Consider the following 24,052-nt stretch of genomic DNA (forward strand, 5'->3'; position numbering starts at 1 on the left):
ACCAGGATGCTGAGCGGTCTGCAGACCATGTCCCATGGGGAACGGTTAGCGGATCCGGAAAAAATAGAAGGCTGATAGGGGACTAAAGCCGCCTTCACACTGGCGAGAAAATAACGCGGGATTTGTGCGTTGTGAGACACGCAGATATGGACCCCATTCTTTTGAATGGCTCATTCACATGAGCGGTGTTATCCTGCATGGCACCGCGATGTGGGAAACAAGTCGTATCCTGTCTTTCTGTGGAAACACCCATTGTTTTCACGGCCCGATATCGCCCTCGCCAGCGTGAAGCAGCCCTTAAAGGGATCCTGTCATGACCTTGGAACCCCATAAACTAGGTTACGGGGCTCTGAGATCAGGGTGTCTGGGGAGTACGGTTTTATACGCAGCGGGTGCCATGTTCCTGCGCTGCGTCGCCCCAAAGTCTGCGCCGTGACTCCCTCTGCAAGCGCATCTCCCATAGAGGAGGTAGCGAGGTCTCCTTCATTAGAGGCGGTCAGGGTCGATTGAGCGATCCCATGATCTGCCCCGATGACCCTGGAGGACATTGTATACTACAGACTGCCGGCCGAAGGGCCACCTGCGGTTGTGTCACCGGCGCTCCTCGCTGTTAGCGACGTATTAGCACCAAATCACCCAAATATGGCCATATTACAGAATAACATGGATGCAATCAGGCAGCACACAGAGAGTTCTAGTAGGTTTATTACACGGATCTATTACAAGGTCAGCAGGAGGGACTGAGCAGGGACTACACGGCGGCCATATGTTCTGGCACCTCCACCGGCGGCATATATTTATATTCCACAACACTTCGGCTCAATTCAACCCAAACAACCAATCACTGTGAATCAGCCAACCCAAACAACCAATCACTGTGAATCAGCCAACTCCAACAACCAATCACTGTGAATCAGCCACCTCCAACAACCAATCAAGTTGTAAATCGTGCAGAAGTCTTGTGGAATATAGATATATGCCTGCCAGCGGCCCCCACACTCCCACAGCCCGCACGTGACTGATCCCTCCTCAGCCGTCTCTATGGCAACCCGGGGATCGCACCAAGCGGCGTGACGTCACGTGAGGCGGTCCCTACGTCACCACCCACAGTGCTGACCCGGAAGAAGATGTCCTTGTGTTGCTAGCTTCCGGACGCTGATTGCCACTGTAGGGCCGACCACACGAATTATGCGGTGAGGAGACCCCGGAGGGTGAGTGACGTATAAAAGCCCTTGAGTGTGACGTGCGGGGCCTGTGCGGTGACGTCACTGCTTTGGTCGTGCTGCCAGGCTTACAGAATAACAACACTGGTGACGTCACGGGCACGTTGGCATTATGGCTTCCCACCTGACATTGCTTGGAGGTTTCCTTGGTGAAGTGGTATTACTGGGCTGTTGTGTTGTGGGACTACAAGTCCCAGCTGGGACCCCTGGGCTGGGCACACATTGGCCTCCAGTTATACAGCAAGCTGGGGTCTGCGTAACAGCGCCCCCCCTATGTAAAGGAGAAGTGTAATTACTGCTTGTGATCGTGGCGAACGCAGTGGCGGGGACTCTGGTGGAAAGTTCTGTGTCTTCGCTGCAGCTCTCTGCGTCAGACGTCCCCGCGGCGACTTCATGGAAGAGCGGAAGCGGGGGAAGGGATCGATGCTGTTTTGCGTGCGTATCGTGTATTTTACTGTCCTTTTTGCGCTCGCTCGGCGTGTTCATCTGCACAGCAAACAGAGATGCTCCGATTAAATGGCTGATAAGTTCCAGATGTGTTGTTCATTCATTGGAATAGCGCAGCGTTTCGCGCATCTTCTTGCATATTTGCGCACCACCGTTGACTTCTATGGGGATCTTTGGCGCACAAATACGCTGAAAGCTCCAGCATGTTCTATTGTTTTGGGTGTTTTTTTGCGCACGTGCAGAATACAGAAATGTGAACAAATGTATTGGAATCAATGGGTTCTAGTTTCCACGTCTCGCGTGCGCAAATTAATGCGTTCTGCCTGTCATCATCCGTGAAACCGTGTGAGAACGCAGCGTGCTGCCATCATATTCATATAATCGGTCTGTATGAAAATCGTCTTCGTAAACTCTCTAATTGGCGATTCCAGGTTTGTGCGCCGTCCGAGTATAGTCAGACCGCACACGGACCGAGGATAGAGACATGAGGCCTAACGGACCGGACCGCGCTTGGTGCGCCGCTGTCACTACAGCCGTGGGGCTGCACAAGGGCAGCTTCACCTTGACTTCACACAGACAGCGTGCAAAATGAGCACACGAATAAGATTGCGGCATGCGCTATCACGGCGTGTATATAGTTGCTGCGCGCTCCCCTGCGTGAGATATGTGAGCAGTGTGCTGTATAATAACGAACTCGCGCGATATTGTGCTATGAAACGCGGCCCCATATCGCGCTCGCCTGCGTGAAATTAGCCTTAGGTGCTTCCGTACGGGACGGTCTGCCAGACAACGGATGCCGACGGCTCTCCCAGCGGTAATCACTGGTGCTTTTACGCAGAAACGAGTGTCGCTGACTGGAGGCGGAGTTCGCCGAGGACCGTTCCTGCCCGCCGGCCTCCATTCGCAGTAAGGTCCCCTTCACACGAGCGGATTTGCGTGCGTATTACACAGAGAATAGAAGCCTTCACGCATCTTCCTGCGCATCTTGGCCATGCAAAACAGAAACCGCAGAATGCTTTATTTTTCTACACATTTGCGCACCCAAAGTCCCCATAGAAGTCAATGTGGGTGCGCAAATGTACACAAAATGCGCTAGGAGATGCGTGATGCGCTGCGTAATTATGCAAGAAAAAGAACGCCTCCGGAACTCGTTTGCCATTTCAATCGGTGCGTTTTTATTTGCCGCACACAAATGGGCGAGTCTTGTGGGCGCAAAATGTACAACATGGTGATGCGCACACAAAAAGCAAAGTTCATTCCGCAAATACGCAGCACCAAGACTTGTGTGAAGGGGGCCGAAACAGGCAGTCCGTCACCAGGACCCTTAATATGTGCTCCTCCTGTGCAGTTGACGTCCCCCTCCTTGAGTAGCAGCCGATCATCAGTATGTGGTTCCCTCTACCCCCCTGTATAGTATTGTGGCTTGTCTGCATCCTACCACTACTACCCTGCTCGTGCGCATCTCTTCTGGCATTGAGCTGTAGATATTAGATAGGGGACCTGCTCTCAGTTGTCCAGTTGGAGGAATTGCAGTTTTGCTACAAATGTGCAGTTTTAGAAACAAACCAGGATACCCGCAGGTCGAGGCGTCGCGAGGACGTGCGCTATTATAGCATCCGATGAGGGACGTGGCGGGTCGTTCTCGGTGCTGCTGGTGTCAGGTGACATGACTGTCAGCAGACGGAGTAGGAATGGTGTGCCTTCCATCACAGCTTCAGGGCCCTTCAGGCGGAACGGTTATCCTTCAAATCAGCGAAAGGGAACAATGAGATTAAATGAGCTGATTTCTCGGGCGCACAATGTCAGTTTTTGCTCGGACAGCCTGTTTATACGTACCGATATATCGTTGGCTCGTTCACACGAGAAATCGTCCATTCGCGGTATAAGTGACTGAGAGGGATGGAACTATCTGTGTTTAAGCCGAACGCGCCAACGATGGGTTTTATGCCGGCAGAAAATGAGCAAAAAGCGAATGATTATCTTCACCGTTCGCTGCGTTTAGACTAAGTGATTATCGTTCACTTTTGCTCATTTGCGTGTAAAAGGGCCTTAAACAATTCTTCTGTTCCAACCAACAAAGCACGTCAGTCGCACGTGGCAGGGTATAACTGGTATGGGGCAAACGATCAACTGCTACGACACTCAAACATGCGCCACCAAAAAGCGCGCACATTTATGCCGCCACGGTCAGCTGATGATTGAGCGCTCACTCATTGGTTGGCTGTTCTTGTGCACTTCCACACGGCCAGTGATCAGGGAAACTTAACATTTGCGCCCAATGATCGGCCTTTAACCTTTTTATCCACGGCCATTGAATGAGCTGAATAAGGGTGGTTTCACACAGAGCAGAAAATTTGCGCGACTTTCACCTGATGACAGGGTCCGTAAAAAAGCAGATTAGGAATTACCATGGTTTCCTTCCCATTAGCGATGTTGAGTGAAAAAAAAGTCGCAGCGCGCTCTATCTTTCTGTGCTTTGCATTGTTTTTTCTCTCCCACGTTTCCCTATGGAGCCGGCTTTTTATCACATCGCAACAAACTTGCGTTGCGATTTTCATATTAGTAAGTCATTTTGACTTTTCTGTTAAAAAAACACGCAATTTTAACGCGGGCGGCAGCGATGCAAGATTGTTCCAAAAGAAGCATCGCTGCCGCTCAAAAATCGCAGGAACGAAGATATGATTTTGCCACGATTTTCTCCCGGCAAAATGGCGATCGCCCGTGTGACACGAGCCTAAGTCCAGGCTAAACTGTAACCATGTGTATTACAAGTCCTACTTACTGCCGCGCTCTTCGGGGACACATGGATCATCCAATCGTTTGACTGCGCCGTGTGATTGGTGTATTTGGCCTGCCATGTAGACTATGTGCTTTATATATGGCCAATAACCGTATATACGAGGCCGTACTAATATGGCAGAACTTCCTTCCAGGTTTGCATGAACCATTTGGACAATTAGCATTTAGTTTACAGGGGTTGTACCGGGATGCCAAGTTCTAGGGGATAACCTGTTGATCAGTGGGGTCTCACTGTTCAGACCCCTGCCGATCCTGAGATTGGGACTCCAGTTTCCCCTTCTGCCTGTCACTCTGTCTCCTGCAGTGATGCCAGAATGAAGGGACTGCTGTCTGAGCACACGGGAATCGGCGCTCCATTAATTTCAATATGGCTGATGGAAATGCCCAAGCACTTGCCACTCGGGCGTCTCCACAGCCCCATTGAAAGAGTATGAAGCGTTAGCACACTTTCGTGACCAGCGCTCCATTCAAGGGCTTGTCCAGGATTAGAAAAACATGTCTGCTTTCTTCTAGAAACAGCGCCACTTCCTGTTCGTAGGTTGAATTTGGTATTACTGCTTACCTCCATTGAAGTGAATGGGACTAAGAGGCAATGCTACAAACATCCCATGAACAGGTGTGGCGCTATACTTGGAAGAAACCAGCCATGTTTTTCTACTCCTGGACAACCCCTTTTAGACTCCTCCTCACTGTGGGGGGTCCGTGTAGTGAGTCCATAGTGAGAAGGATGGGGGACACAGGACCCATGTTCTCAGGATCAGAGGTGAGTCCCCCATCGATCAGCGAGTTTTCCCTAATCCTGTGGATAGGTGTTAACTTGTGATCCTGGTACAACCCCGTTAAGGGACGATGGAAAGTGACGGACAAGTACAGAATCGGCATTCTGCATGATATTAGTCGGTCCAGCTCATGTTCAGCAGCGCACTGTCATCCTGTATAGTCTTATATCTTATGGCCCTGTAATAAAGCTTTTATAGACATCAGGATGGGGGTGCAGGTATTGCGGATATAATAGTGCAGTCACATGACACATATAATTGGACTTGTGACCTGCCAGAGGCTGAGCTCAGCTGTTTATTGGCATTCTGTACACAGGGAAAGCAAATACGTTCTCACATAAAACACCTGTCAGTATACCATCGTCATGTAGTGATCTGTCCGTAGAAACAGTAAAAGCACAAGAAATAGGTGACAGGTTTCCTTATAATATATAACCACATCGAAACTTTGTCCCGCACAGTCCCTCTAACCAACGCAGTGCTCTGTTTTTGCAGAGATCTTTCCCTTTTGTGAACTTTGCCCATAATTTCAGTTTATTTAGTAGTGTTTAGTCAGAGTGTCAGAGACATCCATGTAGCTACAAGTTGGTCCGCTAAAAGTTACATTCAGCTTAGTGCCCTTTACTCCGAGCAAGCATAAGACTAAAATGACGATCAGCTGGAGTAAACAGGCAGTCTTTGATCTAAGAACGACTGCCTGTTTACTGTGAATGGAGGCGGACGGATGGAAGCGATCTCCAGCCAGTTCTGCCTTCATTCGTCATCCCATGTAAAAGGACCCTTACTGATCCCTCTCTGCTCTTGATCTAATGCTTCCTGAGGTTCCCCGCTGGTCTCTGTACTTCCTGGACCCTCTCAACAGACATGTGACTGCTGCAGGAAGTCAGTAACCACAGCGGTGGCCTGCTGCAACCACTGATTGGCTGCAGTGGTCACATGTCCATGTTTTTAGGTCTTGATCTTACAGCACAAATGGACAAGGGAAGCTCTCCGCACTGTGAATCTAGTGTGCGGGGTATGCTGTATGATCAGGACATTGCACTGGCGGGCTTCCCTCCCAGACACAGACAGCCGACAATGTGATGTCTGCCAGTGCTGAACAACTTCTTGCCCAGCAATAAGCATTAATCTCCTCCTTAGTTATGAGCTGTTATGTTCTCCTCCTCCCTCCAGCAATAAACTGCTAAAGGTACCTTTACATGGTCGATTGTCGCTGCAAACAACAAATTCAGGTGATAGTCGCCTGGTGTACAAGCGGCCGCCGACAGGGCACCAAAGAGTGACAAATCACTCACTAGTTGGAGTCGCTTGGTTTATAGAAAAACTAAAAACCAAGAGACGTTCGGGCCATGTAAGCAGGAGTTAGGCAGCCTTTGAGCGACTCCTGTTTACAGTGAATGGAGGTGGACGGGCCGGCAGTAGCCGGTCTCTGGCACAGCTCTCGGACACTACCTCAGTAAGAGCGCTTTCACTAATAGCGGATTCGCAGCAGACCTACCTTCAGCAGGAATTCAATCGAAAAGGTGAATTCTGCTGCAGATCAGCATCAAGATCCGCAGCAAATGTGGATTTTGTATATATTGGTGCGTATCTGCCACACGTGAACACACCCCTAGAGCCCACTCACTTGGGCATATGGAAGTTGCGCTGGAGATTCTTGGGCGCAGTTCACATTGGACAGTAAGCGCATGAACACACACTGTGCTGTCTGATACCCGCGGGCACTGGAATTTTGGGCCATAATACAGACCGAATAGAACATTTTTTCCACATGGACCATTGCGCCATGATATTTATAATTATGTACTTGCCCTAACAATATTTTTTGTGTGACATCGCCCCGTGTGCGAGCATACAGCAGGTACACAATGACGTGCCAATCCCCATACACTATCTTGGCATGTATGTGCGCATAATATGCACCAAGGTGGTACATGCGTTTTTTTTCTTTCACACTGATCGTGTGCGGCAACATTAAAGTCCATGTGATCTTACTACTGCGTATTATGCATGCAAAAACCGTGCCGGTATACACAGTGAGCGTACGGTCATGGGAGCCTCGTCTTCATGTTATATACTTGTTATAGCGCCCTCTGGTTCTCTTTAAAGCGTCAGTACGTCCACAAAGATCGATCATGCTTGACTGCCCCTAAACTCCCTTGGGGGTCCTCCATTCTAGTGATGGCAGTGCCAGTCGTCAGACCCCGACCAGTCACTGGTTGTGACTGAAAAAACCCAATGTTGTCTGTGTCTGACCGCCTACACTATCATCACATCTAATACATGCACGTTCCATAATAAAATCACGTTCAGATGATATTTAAGGCTCTATTCACATTTGCGCTAGGGATTCCCTTTTCCTGCACCGTTATGGGAGCCAAAAAACGGAATCCCCCTGGATGAACTTATCCGTCTCATGACGGAACCAAACTGTGCCGAACGGACCACCTTGACGATAATGGGGTCTGTTCAGTTCCTGCACCTATCAGGCATTTTTTACCAGACCACAAAGTCCTGCATGGACAACTTTTTCATCCGGCATTTCCTGCTGGATCTGTACCGGAGAGTCTGACCGGATATGTGGATGCGGTCTCGCGTGTTTCATATTTTTCCGTGTTCGCAGTAATCGGGCCGGACTGTTGAATGATGGATTGATTCTAATAAATAATAATGTTTGTATAGCGCCAACTTATCCCGACCGGCCTTTAATAATTCCTGTATGCCCCATGCTTGTACATGACAGAAATGACCAGCTTCTGATGTTGACCGTTCTTCTCTTTACAGTGGGTGATTTTCTGATGCAGAACAATGGATGATGAAGAAAATCAGGACCAACTGATCAACAGGAACACCTCCCAGGGGAAAAGCCGACGGCAAGGGCCTTTTGTAGTCAGTGATGATGATGGTAATGCATGGAGTTCCCCACCGCAACGCAGATATATTGTGAACTGTTTGACTGACATTGTAGACTTGGTATACAAAGGGTTTTCTTACACGGGACAAATGTGGGGCGAGCAAGCAGCCTCAGTGATAATCACTCCACTGCTGTGCTTTAACCCTTTCCAATCCACTGTCTGACGTCTAAAGACATTCTGATTGAAGCCTGTACAGCTCCGATGTCGGAAGACGTCCGGCAGGGTATTCTTACTGTATATTACTGGCCGCTCTGTGGGCGGGGGCCTCTCCAGCAGGAGGGGGAGGCTGGAAGCGATTTCCGGCCCGCTCTGCCTCCATTCACTGAGTGATTCTTGCTCCTGCAAAAAAGCATAAGAGTGGCAATCATCCCGTGTAAAAGCGCCCTAAATTGTCCAAACCTGCTGATCAGTTGATGCATATGGCGGTCTCTCGAGTCTCCCCTGTTGGGGAAGATGAGGATTGGGCAGTTAGAAAAGGGGTTGTATCATAATAGCAAGTTAATCCGTATCCACACGATAAGCAAAAACTTGCAGATGGGTGGAAGTCTCACCGCTAAGACCCCCGCTTACCTCGAAAAAGGTGGTCCTGTAATTCCTATCATCCTCACTGTGGCGTTACTGCACACTGCCCAGGAGGGAGAAGACTAAATGAAGCACTGGTTACGCAAGTGCCCTAGCACTCTATTCACTTTCTGTGAGACTGCTGAGATAGCCGAGCAACATAGGGATCCCAACAGGATAGGGTAAACTTAGTGAACAGTGGGGGTCTCACCACTGAGGCCTCCACTGATCCGGAGAATGGGACTCCCATGTTCCACTCTCCTGCCATTGTGCGGGTTGCTTCTCCCCCTGCAGTGATGTCACTGAGCATGTGCAGTCAGCACTCCATTCATTTCATTGAGGAACCCGCTGGGATAGCTCGGCAGTTTAATTGAATGCATCACAGAAGGGGAAAACAAGAATTAAAAACAATCACAGAGAATGGCCGTTACTTAGTGACTGAGGAGTGCATATAGATGCATCCTCCTCTCACCATGCAGGTAACTGACTACCAAATGGAGGAGCCAATAACACCTGTGAGGGCACCGATAAAACACCCACTCACACTGCCTCCTGATAATGAGGGGGGTGGATGCTTGGTGTATACTCCCACACATAGTGGATACAGGGTGCCAGACCATTCTGATATATGTAGTTCACCATGCAGACCAGCAACCTATTAATGATGCCATGATAATTCGGCAGGTTGTCCTGCATTTCCTTCAGTAAATCATAGCTCGGCAGTTTAATTGAAAGTGAATGGAGCACTAATGCGCTTGCAGGTCCATGCGGACCACAAAATAGCTGCCGTTATGTTCTGTAGGTAAGCTATCTATTATAAATCTGTCTTAGTTAATTCCAAATGGGTTCCATGTTCCCACAACTCATTCAGGTACACCATGTAAGCAAACAGATGCTGTTTGAGCACATAGTATTTATAGGGGAGCCTGGATGTGCTAATTCTGGGCAAACCCCCCCCCCCCCCCCCCCCTGAAATTCTGGTTTTGACCAGAGGGGCTAGCCTGCGCACCCACTAGTCTTGTATAGTAGCCTATTGCACAGTTATACTTTTCTTTTATTGGATGATTCAGTGTCCGTACGAGAGTCCCTCACAGGACAAAGCTGCACAGCTTAGTGTTAAAGGGGTTCTGCACTTTGGACAATATTGTTAGAAAGGCTCCTTGTAACAAAGCTGGTCACAAAGTGTCCCATGTGATCAACTGTAATCTGTGGAGAAACCTGGCAGCAAGTGTTTCGTTTCCCTGTAGCGCCATCACAGTGTGGTCTAAGGCATTACCTATCCCTAAAAACCATCAATGAGCTGTCTGTTTAATGGAGGACAAGACAGGTCCTCCAGAGCGAGAGACTCTCTTTATGGATGCACTCTGCTGTCCGAGAGATGAGGATTCTGAACTGCGGACCCCCCCACCCCTCTAACCCAGAATTCCATAAAACAGTAGGTGAACATTGGTTTTCCAGAGCGTCATCCCGACGGCCCCATTACATATGGAGGTTGCCCTCTGACCCAGGTAGGGACAGGAAGAGTTTAAAAGCACCTCCCTTTCCACCCGTGCTTCAGTGTCTTCCTGTCCCTACGGTGGGACAGAGGAGCAGCTCCAGAGCTGCAGGAGATAGGAAGCTGCGGAGGCAAGAAGACTTACCGCAAAGAAATACTTACCGCACGCTGTGCGGCCCCCCTGGAGGGGTAGAGGTCGGGGCCGCAAACTCAAGAGTCCCTGCATCCCCGACCTGCGCCGCCGACGGAGCCGTCAGTCGCCTAGTAGCGCTGGTCTCCCTCGCGCGGATCGCATGTTCGGGCCGCCGCTGCTGTGATGGGATAGTTCCTCCTGGCAGGGGAACGGCAGCGGCGGCCTCCCTGGACCTCGGGTAGCGGTGACGTCATCCGGCGTGGTGACGTCACGCGCACAACGTAGGGGGCGTGGCTACCGGCGAAAACCCGGAAATGGCGCCAAATTCGAAAATCCTCCCCATAAAAGCAGGCTAAACTCCATGGAGGTTCCTGCTGACTGCCAGACAAGTGTATGTGAGTATGTCTACCCGCGACAGCTCAGCACGTGAGGGAGAGATTGACACCCTACCAACTGTAAGTAGGCTATACACCAAAACATGCGCAAATGGTCACTTGTACAGCGGATGCATATATGTTCCCTTTCTTGTCTCCCCTCTCCCCCACTTTCATGGGTAGATGGATAAGGAGGGTCCAAAGAAAATGGACCCGAGGAAAAAATCGAAAAAATGCGTCCTCTGCAACAAAAGGCTCGAGGAGAGCTATAAAAAACCCCTATGGCTCTGCCTTCACAGATGCACGGGGAAAATTCTCGCAGAGGAGAAAGCAGCATTCAAATCCGATATCCGCTGCATGATAAGGGAAGAGCTGCAGGCTTCCATGGCGTCCCTTCCCCAGGCCCAGCCAGGTCCGTCACGGGTCCCTAAAAGACCTAGACAGACCGAGTCGGCGAGTTCGATCTCCGGTGAATCGCTGGAGCTCCTATCCGAAGGGGAATTAGAGGACCCACCGGTTCCCATAGAAGACGAGAAGAAATATTACTTCTCATCAAGCGACATTGCGCACCTCATCAAGGGGTGAGGGAAACAATGCAAATTGAGGAAGATAACCCGCCGAGAACAATCCAGGATGAGATGTTTGGCGGCCTCCGATCTAGAAGAAAGATCATGTTCCCAGTCAACCAGACGCTGCAACAAGTGATCACAGATGAATGGCAGGAACCGGAAAAAAGGATCACTGTTCCAAAAGAGATCCGAAACCGGCTCGCATTCGCTACCGAGGACGTCCGCCTGTACAGGGAAACCCCCAAGGTGGACATCCAGATCGCAAAAGTGGCCAAGAAGACCCTCTTGCCCTTCGAGGACACCTCCCAGCTATCCGATCCGATGGATAAAAAAATCGACGGATTAATGAAGAAAGCCTGGGAGGCAACATCCCTCACCATCGAGGCTAACATAGCCTCAACCTCAGTGGCTAGATCCATGACGCTCTGGCTAAACAGGCTAGAAGCCTCCATAAAGGATCGGGCCCCCAGAGAGGAGTTGGCCAGCTGTCTCCCCCTCTTAAAAATGGCTACCGCCTTCCTGGCTGACGCATCAGCGGAGACGGTAAGATACGGGGCAAAAACCGGAGTCCTCAGCAACTCAGCGAGAAGGGCACTATGGCTGAAGACTTGGGCCGCAGACATTACATCCAAAAATAAGCTCTGCGCCATCCCCTTCCAAGGGGAATATATGTTTGGGCCCGTCCTGGACAAAATCCTGGAAAAAGTCGGCGACAAGAGTAAAACCCTGCCTGACAGACAACCTTTCAGGAAACCATCCTTCCCGAAGAGGACGCGCCAGCCTCCTCCCGAAGTTAAAGGGAAAGGGAAGACTGGAAGATGGTCGTACCCCAAGGGAGGTCGGGGTAAGGAAGTCCAACCCTCCCCTGAACAAACAGGGGGTAGATTAGCGGGCTATCTAAGCCAGTGGCAAGGGGTAACGTCTAACCCCTGGGTACTCCGAATAATCGAAGTAGGGTACCAAATTGAATTCCACTCGCTACCCCCTAGGAGATTCCTTATAACCTCCCCGGGGTCCCTACAGGAACAAGGGAACCTCATAAAAGGCGTTCAGGAACTTAAGGACCTAGGGGTCATTGCGCAAGTCCCCGATCACGAAAGGGGTGAGGGATTCTATTCCCCCCTATTTCTAATAAAAAAAACGAATGGTTCCATTAGGACTATATTTAATCTTAAAGCCCTAAATAAATTTATCTCGTACAAAAAATTCAAGATGGAAACAGTAAGATCCATCGTCCCACTAATAGATCGAGATAGTGTAATGTGCACCATAGATCTTAAAGATGCATATTACCATGTCCCAATAACGGCAGCCCATCACAAGTACCTGAGGTTTGCTCTGCGGGAGGGAGACAAGATCCAACATTACCAATTCACGGCCCTTCCATTCGGAATCTCCACCGCCCCTCGGGTATTCACGAAAATCGTAATAGAGATGGTAGCCTACTTCAGGCGGAATCAGATCCGCATATTTCCGTATCTGGATGACTTTTTGTTGGTGTCAAGGACGGAAAAGACCATGCGTATAGACCTATCCATGGTCTTATCCACCCTAAACAGTTTAGGGTGGATAGTTAACAAGCAGAAGTCCGACTTGAACCCTGGTACACAAAAGGTGTACCTGGGAGTATTACTAGACTCCCACATCCAGGAATCCCGGCTTCCATCATCTAGGAAGGAAGACCTCACCCAAAGAGTAAAATCCTTCTGTCAGACTACGGCGGTTTCCATTAGAGAAACAATGAAGGTGCTGGGCATCCTGACGGCTTGCATTCAGATAGTCCCATGGGCACAAGCCCATACCCGGCAATTACAAGGATTTATCCTTGCCAACTGGGACAAACGGCAGACATCCCTGGATAAGAAGGTGAGCCTGCCCGTCCGAGTCAAAGAGTCCCTACGCTGGTGGACCTCACAGAGGAACCTAAGCAAAGGTACCTCTTGGTCACAAGAATCTACCGTACCCATCACAACAGATGCCAGCAAAACGGGATGGGGAGCCCAAGTAGCCGACCAAAATCTACAGGGGATTTGGGACCCCCAAGTAGCTAAACGCTCATCCAATTTCAGAGAACTAAGGGCAATCTGGGAAGCCCTTCAGGCGGCAGAACCCCTTATAAAAGGAAGGCATGTCAAAATCCTAACCGATAATATGACAGCTCTGTCATTTGTTCGTCACCAGGGGGGAACGCGACACCCGCACCTGCAACGACTGGCAACAGAGATACTCCGCTGGGCGGAATCCAACGTGCTGTCCCTCTCAGCGATCCACTTAAAAGGGTCCACAAACGTCGCTGCCGACTTCCTGAGCAGACAGAGCATCCATCCAGGAGAATGGGGACTGAATCAGCGAGTCTTCGACCAACTAATCTGCCAGTGGGGAGAACCGCAGATAGACCTGTTCGCCACGAAGAGAAATTCAAAGTGCCAGGACTTTTACTCGCTGAACCCCAGAGACAATCCACGCGGGGTAGACGCCCTGTCCCAAAGCTGGGACATGGACCTAGCCTACGCCTTTCCTCCCTTCCCACTGATCCCCCGCACCCTCAGGAAAATCCAAACCAGCCGGGCGTCAGTCATACTAGTTGCCCCTATGTGGGACAAAAGGCCCTGGTATCCCCTGCTAAAAGCCTTGGCGATCCGGGGTCCATTCCTACTACCAGCCGTAGAAGATCTTCTCCTCCAGGGCCCACTAACATACCCAGGGGTCGAGAAATTGAAGCTAGCAGCATGGATGCTGAAAGCATGATACTGCGTGGGAAGGGACTCTCCCATAATGTAATTACTACCCTAACAAAAAGCCGTAAACCTATCACGATAGCTATCTACGATAGGATATGGAAAAAATTCACAGAGTTCTGTAAAATAGAGCCAGGGAAAATCCCGGGAATTGACATTCCCGTAATCCTGGAATTTTTGCAGGCAGGCCTAGAAAAAGGCCTTAGTCCTAGAACCCTTAAAGTCCATACAGCAGCACTAGGGTCCTATCTAGATTTTCCCTTGGCAGAACACCGCTGGGTGCGTAGGTTTCTCAAAGGGGCAGAACGGCTTCGACCCTTTGTTAGAGAAACCTTTCCTACCTGGGACCTAAATATAGTCTTAACTAGCTTTTGCCAATCCCCCTTCGAACCCCTCTCACAACTCTCCTTGAGGATGCTCACACTAAAAGTTACCCTTTTAGTTGCCATAACATCGGCTCGGAGAATAGGGGAATTGCAAGCATTACATTGTATTGAACCATACATGGTAATACAAGACGACAGGATTACCTTCAAACTAGACCCAGCCTTCCTTCCGAAGGTAGTGTCAAAATTTCATAGGGAGCAGACGATCACTCTGCCCTCCTTCTGTCAAAATCCCCGTAACGAGAAAGAGAGAGAATTTCATAACCTAGACGTTAGGAGAGCTGTTCTAGCGTACCTAGAGGCCACCCGCTCTTTCCGTAAAAATAATAACCTCTTCATTCAATTTCAGGGGCTGGCAAAAGGAAAGACGGCAACTAAGAGCACCATCGCGAGGTGGATCAAGACCGCCATCCAAGAGGCATATAGAGCCAGGGGTCTCGACCCTCCGGGAAAAATTAGAGCTCACTCCACTCGCTCTCTTTCCTCCTCTTGGGCAGAAAAAGGCCAGGCGTCTGCCGAGCAGATCTGCAAGGCGGCGACCTGGTCGAGTATACATACATTTACCCGACATTACAGGGTTAACGTCCAGTCGGACAAAGACCTGAGTTACGGACGTAAAGTCCTTCAGGCAGTGGTCCCACCCTAGGGCCACGTATAATTTGGTATACTCCATATGTAATGGGGCCGTCGGGATGACGCTCTGGAAAGACACGGATTACTTACCGGTAGTCCCTTTTCCAGGAGTCATCACGACGGCCCATAGTTCCCTCCCCTTTAAGAATAATTTATGTTCTTTAAATGTAAATATGACCGAATAAAGGTAAAATTTGGTTTAGTAAACATTGTCCACCGTAATGATTTATAAGTCACTGAAGCACGGGTGGAAAGGGAGGTGCTTTTAAACTCTTCCTGTCCCTACCTGGGTCAGAGGGCAACCTCCATATGTAATGGGGCCGTCGTGATGACTCCTGGAAAAGGGACTACCGGTAAGTAATCCGTGTCTTTCTGAACAGGAGAAACACTTAAAGTGGCAAAAAAGCTTGGAGTCTAGCTATTGTCCAGAGCTCAGGAGGGAGCTTTTTGTTTTCATATTTTTTTATGTTTGGCATTGTTGACGACCTGCCACTCCCTTCATTCTTCTCTTGTGAGATAGTGTGCACTTCACCATTGCTTAGTTTTCCTGCTTTTTTAATACCGGCATGTTTCTGGTTACAGAAGATGTTGAGGAATCTGACGGATCAGGGAGTGAAGAGGAGGATGACATGGATGAAGAAGATGGTGAGGAGGAAGACGGATCTGGTGAGTATAAATAATATCTTCGAGCAGTGCAGGAGAAGCGGCTATCCTCGGCGTTTTGCTGCCCCAGCATGTAAGTCGCCTACAACGGAGCGCCGAGGAGAGACACTTCTCCTTCACTTGTCTGTGTACGGCTGAGCAGGCTGAGCTTGGGAGCCGCATGATCTGACAACTTATGGGACTAGTTGTGACCAGTTTGTTTTTCATTTCTGCCTTTGTTAGATTCAGAAGAAGAAGATGACGACGAAGGTGAAGAGGACCTTCCCATGGGAAGCTCGGACCTCACTCAGTCAACTGCAGACTTCAATGAAGCGATCAGCTCTGATGAGGAAAGAGAGAACTGTCCCATCTGTCTGAACGGGTTTAGAGACCAGGTTGTTGGAACACCCGAAAACTGCAACCATTATTTCTGCCTGGACTGCATTGTTGAGTGGTCAAAGGTTAGTAAAGCTATCTAATTAAAGAAGTAAAACCCTTCTGAGTCTTGTGTCTACTGGTGAAACGTGTTGAGACATTCAAGTGACCCTTACCCCTTAGTGACATCTTAGGGCCTTCTATCTAGGGACTTTTATTCACAGTCGCCCTCCTCAAGGCTTTTTTGTGGTATAGAGCATACTAGACAGTGGGGGGAGACGGGTGAGTTCGGGTCCCTTCCTCGTTTCTCATATACCAACAATTTTTGTTATTACAACAATCAGATGAACGAAGCATATCCAAATAACATCTGGATTGGGTTTGGCTCAGTCGTGTTTTATGTTGCTTTAGGGTAATTAGATTATTTAGTATTTTCAAACGTTTAGTCTGATATTGCTTGACTACGTTGGTCTGCCGTTTTGGGTATTTGTGTGCACGTGCCTTTTAACTACTTTGGTACCCTTACTTTAATTATCCTAATAAAGGCTATGTTTGAACTTTATAACTTTTCACCCATTCCGTCTTTGTATTTGTACCTTGTTGGGGATTACGATTTTGAAAAAATGGGGTGCAAGGCATGGAAGCCATTTTTTTTAACTTAAATTTAAGTAGAATTCTTGTGCTTTTAGTTGCGTAAAACTCCACATAATTTATTCTCCATATACTTAAATGAAATACATGACATGTTCCCTTTTAGCATTGCAGTGTTTATTATAGCTTATTGTCTATGACATTCATAGTCATTATTATCAGATGAAGGAAATGCTGTCATTGACTTTTTCATGTCTTCCTTGACTAATGAGAGCTGTTGGATTGGCTCTGCTAACCTTGATTTGTTTTATTCTTCTCACAGAATGCCAATTCATGCCCTGTGGACAGAATTACCTTTTTATACATCAATATTCGGGCACATTATGGTGGCGAGATCCTAAATAAGGTGAATATGCAGACATATTGAACAGGCTGAACTAGATGGACATTGTCTTCATTCGGCCTAACATACTATGTTACTATGTATATTATTGGAAAAAGCAGGATTTTGTTGGCCAACCTGCTGTACGTCTCTTGAGATGTGCAGTTTCTAGACATTTTTTGCACCCATTGCCATTGTCAGGCATTTAAAGAGATTCTTGTGAAGACACAAAAGCGTATCTACTGGAATAACAGTCATTTTCCTTCTGTACGTTATGTAGGTCCCAATACAATTTAAAGCGGCAGAGAATTTGGTAGAAGAGGAGGATCCCACAAATTGTGAGGTTTGTGGCCGCTCTGACAGAGAGGACCGGCTGCTGCTCTGCGATGGGTGTGATGCCGGGTACGTCTCGAATAACTGTTTTTGTAGAACAGACATATTTTGCAATTCTTCTTTTCATATTTAGTGATGTTTCTAAATGAATGTAAGTTGTTTCTTCTTGCAAGCAGTGATATTAGTAGTCCTAACTCCTTCAGCGGTTCCTTCAGCCCCCACACACACACACACCCACTGGTCTTCTAACTTTTACTTTTTTCTACCTTTTACTTTTTGGAACAATAATTTAAAGACCAGGATGGCATCCACTACATGTCCAGTGCATGGTCTTAAACTGGTTGGAGAGAGTGTTGTGGATTCTTTGGAATTACTCAACAGAAATGCATAAAAATGAATGGCCATCATGATTTTATTAGCAATTTCTTGAAAATGTAATGCCAGTTCTGAGTGTTTCATATCCAGAACATCATTTGTAATAATCCTGACTATCTATTACATTGCCATACAGAGGCATCCTATTACATCCAACACTATGCAGATGAGAACTCCGATGTCGGCGCACTCTTCAGCATATGTATATTACACTATGCAGATGAGAACTCCGATGTCGGCGCACTCTTCAGCATATGTATATTACACTATGCAGATGAAAGCTCCGATGTCGGAGCTCTATTCTGCATAGTGTTAGAAACATGTGTTGGACCTCTCCCAATGGGGAAGCTATGCAGGGAAATCTCAATATTGGATGAGGTCCGACATTGGATTGGAAAGGGTTAAGTGTTTAAATGCCATTTGGCCTCAAGTAATGACTTTCAGAAAACAGGCTGCTTTTTTTATAGATCCATTTCTAAAACTATGAACGTGAATCTCTTTGGCCATGTCCCACATCTCCCACATCTATGGACAGCTCATTGTCAATAAAATCCTCTTCTCTGGTCTCCGACAAGTTTTTGGTTGTAAGCACTACAGTAATATGTATTATGTCATTCACTATTACAGTGAAATGCCTTCAGTATGTTAGAATAACTTTGTACAGAGACTAGGTGGATGACCCCCTTCTGTAATGCATGTTTTAGGTACCACATGGAATGTCTGACTCCTCCCCTCAACGCCATTCCTGTGGATGAATGGTTCTGCCCAGAATGTGCCGCTACTAATCAGCCTGATGAAGGTAATCCTTGTATTTGATACTATATAGGATGCAGGAGCTTGATTTTAATGGGCCAGCGCTTCTTGATCGTTGTCATGACATCAGAGAAGACTCTTAATATGTTTTAATACAACTGTCAGTTTCAATGAATTTGTCTATTGATAGTTGATAAGATTCTGTGTTTCGGACTTTATATAATATTCCACCTTTTCTTGTTGTCTCAGATGCAGTTAGTGAAGAAGAAGTGGAAAACCTGCTAGCAGATGTAGTGCCCACCACAAGCCGTCTGAGGACCAATGTGGTTCGGACTCGCGCCATTGCTCGCACCAGACAAAGTGAGAGGGTGAGGGCGAGCGTTAACAGGATCCGCACCACAGCACGTACTAGCCAGGTATGAATGTGAAGATCAGGTGTTTTATGTTTTCATATGCTTTTTGGGCGCTTTATTAAATGTCTGTCGCATTACATGTTAAAAAAAAAAACACTCCAGAATATGTTTTATTGGCGTATAATGCTAACTTGCCAGCAATATATCAAGCAGCAGGTGTGGATTCACTGTGTCACAAACCAATTTGACTTGGGGCTACTTTCGAGGGTAGCATCTGGAGTTCCCTGGTATTCACGCTTTAGCACCTTCAAGCGTGATCTGGTCTACGCTGTAGAGACCGTGAGGCCTTTGCCCAGAAGTAGTCTCATTATTGTGGCAGCTGGTGCAAACTGGTCAGGGTAGCTGTATTGTGGTAACGACAGAGCAGGCAGAGATGTGGCAGTGGAACAGAGTCTAGGTCCGGACAAGTGGAATTCTTGAGTAATGATGTAACAGGCCAAGGGTCAGGGCAGATAGAGAGAGCATGGACCAGAAACAAGCCAAGGTCAGGAAAGGAGAAGTTGGGAAAGCTGGGTACAACAAGCATGGGTCAAGCCAGGACTCGGTCATTAACAGGTGCACAACTTTACATACCAAACTGCACTAATTGCTCAGGCACTCTTCAGTGGGGAAGGGTACCTTGAATATCCGAGGGCTTATGATTGGTTGCGGATAGAAAATCTGGGTGTGAGCGATGGCTATGTAAGAGGAGGGCTGGGCATGTGCACACTTTTCGGGCAGGAGTGGCTGGAGTCCTATCCTGGAGAATAAAGCGGTATCTGCCGCATCTATCAGCAGAAGAGGTTCGGGGACTATGACTGCCAGACAGGGGAGGTAAAAGCTTCCAGTGGCTGCGGTCACCAACCGTGATGCAATGTACTAGCAATGAAGTCTGTTTCAGCCAACCTTAATTACATCCATACGTTTTAAACCTTTTCACTCTGGGGGGGCTCCTATACACTTTAGATGATAGGCCAGGACCAGCAAAATGGGCAAGTTTGGCCAATATGTTGTATGTCCAGAGTCTCAGCACTTTCTATATTCCACCAACTACAAGTTGCATCTGAATCTTAACCAAAAATATGGTGTCAATTTTGTATTCCTACTGTTAGGTCCGTGAGAGAGTGCTGATCTTTCATGGAGGCATGCTGATGTACAGTGATGGGGCAATGTACCTTGCTTACCATAGTAATACAGATAATCTAGCGCATTATTAATGCATACATTGTGTATGTTATGTGTTGACCCCATATACAATGAGTAGGTATGGCATATGCCCTGGGAGATGCTGCCATCAAGTACATACCGAGTGCGTGTAACAGGATGTACATATGACAAACAAGGTTTCTAGCTGGTCTGCATCAGCCAGTCAACCAATGCTTTACAATACAAGGGCATCCCTTAAAAAAACTTTATTTTATTTCAAGCCGATGGCAAAGGGGAGCTCTAACTTGAATTACTAATGGTGCATAATGAAAATGGTATAACTGAGTATTTCTTTTATTTACAGAATGTTCCCAGGTATTTATTGTCATCTCTTCTTGATGAAACCATTGAAGCGGTTGTAGCTGGACTTAATACTGCTGTCTACCAGCGAAACTTAACTCCCCGCGTCACCACCACAAGGAGGAGAAGAAAAACTGGTGAGTGTCATGAACCAACGGATAGAAAGTAGAATTATTTATAGTAATGTTAAGCAGTTTTTCATCATGTGTCTTAGGCCCCCTGTCTACGGGCGTTGCGGTATCCCGCGACGAATCTCAGCCGCAGGAGCAGGAGTCGGCAGGCTGACCTGCGGAGAACCGTCTATCTGTAAGATAGGCTGACTGCGAAGAATCGGGGCAATTCGCAGCATGCTGCGAATTGGCAGCCGCGAGCGGAGAATCGCAGTGCTATGGAAAGCTTCAGCCGGCTTGATTCGCCAGCGATTTACCGCCGGCAAAATCACTGCCGTGGACAGGGGGCCTTAATTTATTTTTAGCTAGACATATTGTAAAACTATTTTGAGAATATGCATGTATTTGTTTAGCAAATGCGCTGATGACACTCAAATTCTTTATCCTCAAATTTCAAAGGAAAAAAAACGGGCCAGTCAAAGGTGTCCAAAGGAAGTCGTGGAGTCCGAAAAAGGCGCAAACGACGGGTTAAAAGGCGAAAGGGACGGAAGCAAATAGTGAGTAATTGCTTCAGATATTAGGTGCAGATTCTGCACTGGAAATTCGCTACAAAGTACAGTATAATGTTATGTTTTCCAAAACCCCTCCCACTTGTGGCGAAAAAAACCTTGCAGTGGATGTATTTCCAACTGAAAATGCCTAAAATGCATGATGTACTGTGTTTCCCCGAAAATAAGACACTGTCTTATATAAAAAAATTTGGCCCAAAAGAGGCACGGTGTCTTATTTTTGGGGGGTGTCTTATATTCGCCTAACCGCCAGCATCTGGGTCCCTCGTGTTAGTCTCTAGCGCTGCGGCAGGCCACCGTGTAATCCTCAGTGTCCACAGAGCACTCTCTTTCTGGTAACAGGGCTTTGAATACCCCGCCTCCAGCAAGCAAGTGCTGTGGTTGGATCACAAGCGTCGTTGCTCAGCCACTCAAAGCCGATGCTTAATGAACCAAGCACAGCCATTAAAAAGCCCCCACCCCGAAAATCAGGGTAGGATTTTTTTATCTGGGGAGCTCTTATTTTCGGGGAAACCTGGAATGTATCATTTTTATTCCATTCTAATGGCTGTTCTCCTGGTTCTTGGCTAAGTTTCTTCTGATGAAGAAGATTGTAAGACAAATCTCATTCATTGTCAACTTCCGGGAGATAACTTCTTCACGTTGCAAACCAACACACTCAAAATATCCCATAGGTGGTGCAAGTCCCAGGGGGGCTCGCAGCCTTACGCCCCGGACTATGACAGATCTAACAAGGTATGAGTTGCAAGGTGAATGAATTTTATTAATGCTTCCGTGGGTCAGTCAATGTTTCGGACTACACTATTCATCAAGCCAGCAGAGAGTACGAAGAGGGGCGATGGCCGTCACTGTCCCTGTCTGTACTCGCTTCTGGCTTGATAAAGGGAGTATAGCCTGGGCCACTGAAGCATTAATTAAGCTTGTTCGCTTTGCAAATCATACCTGGTATGTTTAGCCCCAGTCTCTCGTTTGGATAACGACTTCACCTAATAATAGTAATCATGATTATATTACGGTCTATTACCCTCATTAAGTTAATGCATATTTTAATTTTGCTACTGAATATTAAAAGTAGCAAAAGGTATTACGAGTCATTGGCCATTGGATATCAATATTTATGCCTCTTTCTTTTCAGATCCGGAGGGTTCCAAATTCTCATAGCCGCATCGCTAGATCCTTGGGGATGTGCTGTCCACAGCGCGGATCGTTAATACCTCGCATACAGAGAGCACCAGAACAAACACTAGGTTCTATGAGGCATGACATTGGCGCTGCTGCCCTCTCTGTGTTTGGCAACCCTTATGACCTAGATCCATTTGACAGGTAAATCCTTAATAAGATCATAGCTCAAACAGCACCAAAAAGACAGATAGTTTGCGGCGTACTGCAACAGAATATTCCTGATCAAACTTTGAAAGTTTGATGAAACTGTCTGCTCTAAAGCTGAACTTGTAGATTAGATAAAAGTTAGAAAACTCTTACTCCGCATGCATGCTAACTGAAGTTTGAACACCATCACTGTGTAGTTAACTTAGCAATATGCTCAATTTGTCTGTTTTCTTCAGTAGTGAACAGCTCAGTAATCCCTCCTCTCCACTGACTGCTAAGCGGAGAGTCCTTTCCCGTTCTGCCTTGAGGTCGCATCAACCTGTTGCAAGGCCCGTCTCTGTGGGACTCTCACGGTATGAGAAAATGAAATAAACTGCTTGGAATAGATTTATCTCCTGATATGTGGGAAATGTTCTAATGTATATGACTTGGCATGTGTAGAATACAATAAGCCACAATGCCAGTTTATTCTATGTCTGTTATTCAGGGCCAGAGTATCTCCTTTGGCTTCTGGCTCCGTGGCCGTTGCAGAACCTGTGCCGGATCTCCTGGGAAGTATCCTGTCTGGGCAGAGCATGCTCATGTTGAAGAGTTCTGATATTGTGATTAGTCGGGATGGATCTTTAACAGCCAAGAAGACTGGTGAGACATTGATGCTGAGAGAGGTTTTTTTTTCTATGTAAGCTAGGGGTATGCACTTAGATTTTTGTTTTTGTACACCGTTTCAGAGCATGCTAAAAAGCATCTTAACCCCTTGGAGACCAAGTTTTTTTTTCCGTTTTTGTTTTTTTATCCCCCCTTTTTAAAAAAAAATCGTAACTCCTTTATCCACCAATGTTGCTGTATGAGGGCTTTTTTTTTACGGGACGGGTTGTATTTTTTAATGATGCTATTTAATGTATAATTTACTGAAAAAGTTTAAAAAAAATTCTAAATGAAGAGAAATGGAAAAAAAAAAGACATTCCGCCATCTTTCAGTGCGTCTTGTTTGTACGGCGCACAAACTGCAAGAAAAACAACATGATAACTTTATTAAATGGGTCAGTATGTTTACTACGATAACAAACTTCTATAGTATGTTTATTGTTTTTTGTTTTTGCTGTACTACTTCAAAGATATTTAATTTTTTAAAATTATTTTCTGCCTCCATCTTCTGCGCGCAATAGATTATTTATTTTTCCGTCGACCTAATTATGCGAGGGCTCATTTTTAATGGAACGTCCTGCAGTTTACGTTGGTACCATTTTGGAATACATGCAACTTTTTCATTGCTGTTTATTGCATTTTTTTCTTGGAGACAAGGTGACCAAATAAGTGCATTTCTAGCGTTCTATTTTTTTTTTTTCTGACTACGTTTATTGTGCGCGTTAATGCATTACTTTTGATAAATTGGACTTTTACGGACGCAGCAATACCAAATATGTATTTTTTTTTTAATTATTTAGATTCTTTTATTAGAAATATGGCAAAAGGTTTTTTTTTTTTTCACTTTTTATTTTTTTTATTTTATTTTTTTCAATAATTAATGAAACTTTATTGATCTTAGTTTTACTTTGTTGTTCCCTCTGGGGACTTGGAAAAAAATCATACTGCTATTGGGCAGGCAGTCTATCAAGCCACCCCTTTCAGAAGAGCTCCAGCTG

General features: G+C 46.9%; 2 protein-coding genes across 5 annotated transcripts in view; both read left to right on the forward strand.

The window, feature by feature from the left end:
• The first annotated feature begins 1,091 nt into the window (after positions 1-1,091).
• PHRF1 (PHD and ring finger domains 1) overlaps positions 1,092-24,052 on the forward strand; it is a 36,670-nt gene continuing 13,709 nt past the window's right edge. For 2 of the 3 annotated variants that reach the window (XM_066582995.1, XM_066582998.1), the window contains exons 1-13: positions 1,092-1,211; positions 8,033-8,153; positions 15,635-15,718; positions 15,938-16,155; positions 16,983-17,066; positions 17,323-17,444; positions 18,455-18,549; positions 18,753-18,919; positions 20,406-20,538; positions 20,971-21,068; positions 22,216-22,403; positions 22,646-22,762; positions 22,897-23,051. In XM_066582995.1, coding sequence (XP_066439092.1) covers positions 8,057-8,153; positions 15,635-15,718; positions 15,938-16,155; positions 16,983-17,066; positions 17,323-17,444; positions 18,455-18,549; positions 18,753-18,919; positions 20,406-20,538; positions 20,971-21,068; positions 22,216-22,403; positions 22,646-22,762; positions 22,897-23,051 — 1,558 coding nt within the window. In that variant the 5' untranslated portion in view covers positions 1,092-1,211; positions 8,033-8,056. The remainder of the gene's footprint in view (positions 1,212-8,032; positions 8,154-15,634; positions 15,719-15,937; positions 16,156-16,982; positions 17,067-17,322; positions 17,445-18,454; positions 18,550-18,752; positions 18,920-20,405; positions 20,539-20,970; positions 21,069-22,215; positions 22,404-22,645; positions 22,763-22,896; positions 23,052-24,052) is intronic. The other variant, XM_066582997.1, reaches the window with a different exon arrangement.
• On the forward strand, positions 11,063-15,259 carry LOC136582164 (lamina-associated polypeptide 2, isoforms alpha/zeta-like). Of its 2 annotated transcripts, none has more exons than XM_066582999.1 (2): positions 11,063-12,139; positions 14,769-15,259. In XM_066582999.1, exons 1-2 carry the CDS (start codon positions 11,320-11,322, stop codon positions 14,795-14,797), a joined length of 849 nt encoding a protein of 282 aa, XP_066439096.1. In that variant the 5' UTR covers positions 11,063-11,319; the 3' UTR covers positions 14,798-15,259. The 2 variants fall into 2 exon arrangements, 1 of the variants encoding a protein (XP_066439096.1); XR_010787149.1 differs by lacking the exon at positions 11,063-12,139 and adding an exon at positions 13,599-14,072.

Source organism: Eleutherodactylus coqui, chromosome 11 (genome assembly GCF_035609145.1).
Source record: "Eleutherodactylus coqui strain aEleCoq1 chromosome 11, aEleCoq1.hap1, whole genome shotgun sequence".
In the NCBI taxonomy this organism is placed as follows: Eukaryota; Metazoa; Chordata; class Amphibia; order Anura; family Eleutherodactylidae; genus Eleutherodactylus; species Eleutherodactylus coqui.

Bases quoted from the DNA above. Each gene is read 5' to 3' on its own strand.
- LOC136582164 (XM_066582999.1), top strand. From the start codon at position 11,320: ATGCAAATTGAGGAAGATAACCCGCCGAGAACAATCCAGGATGAGATG. The intron at 12,140-14,768 runs GTAAGGAAGTCC...ATTCAATTTCAG, and splicing joins GTACCCCAAGGGAGGTCGGG to GGGCTGGCAAAAGGAAAGAC.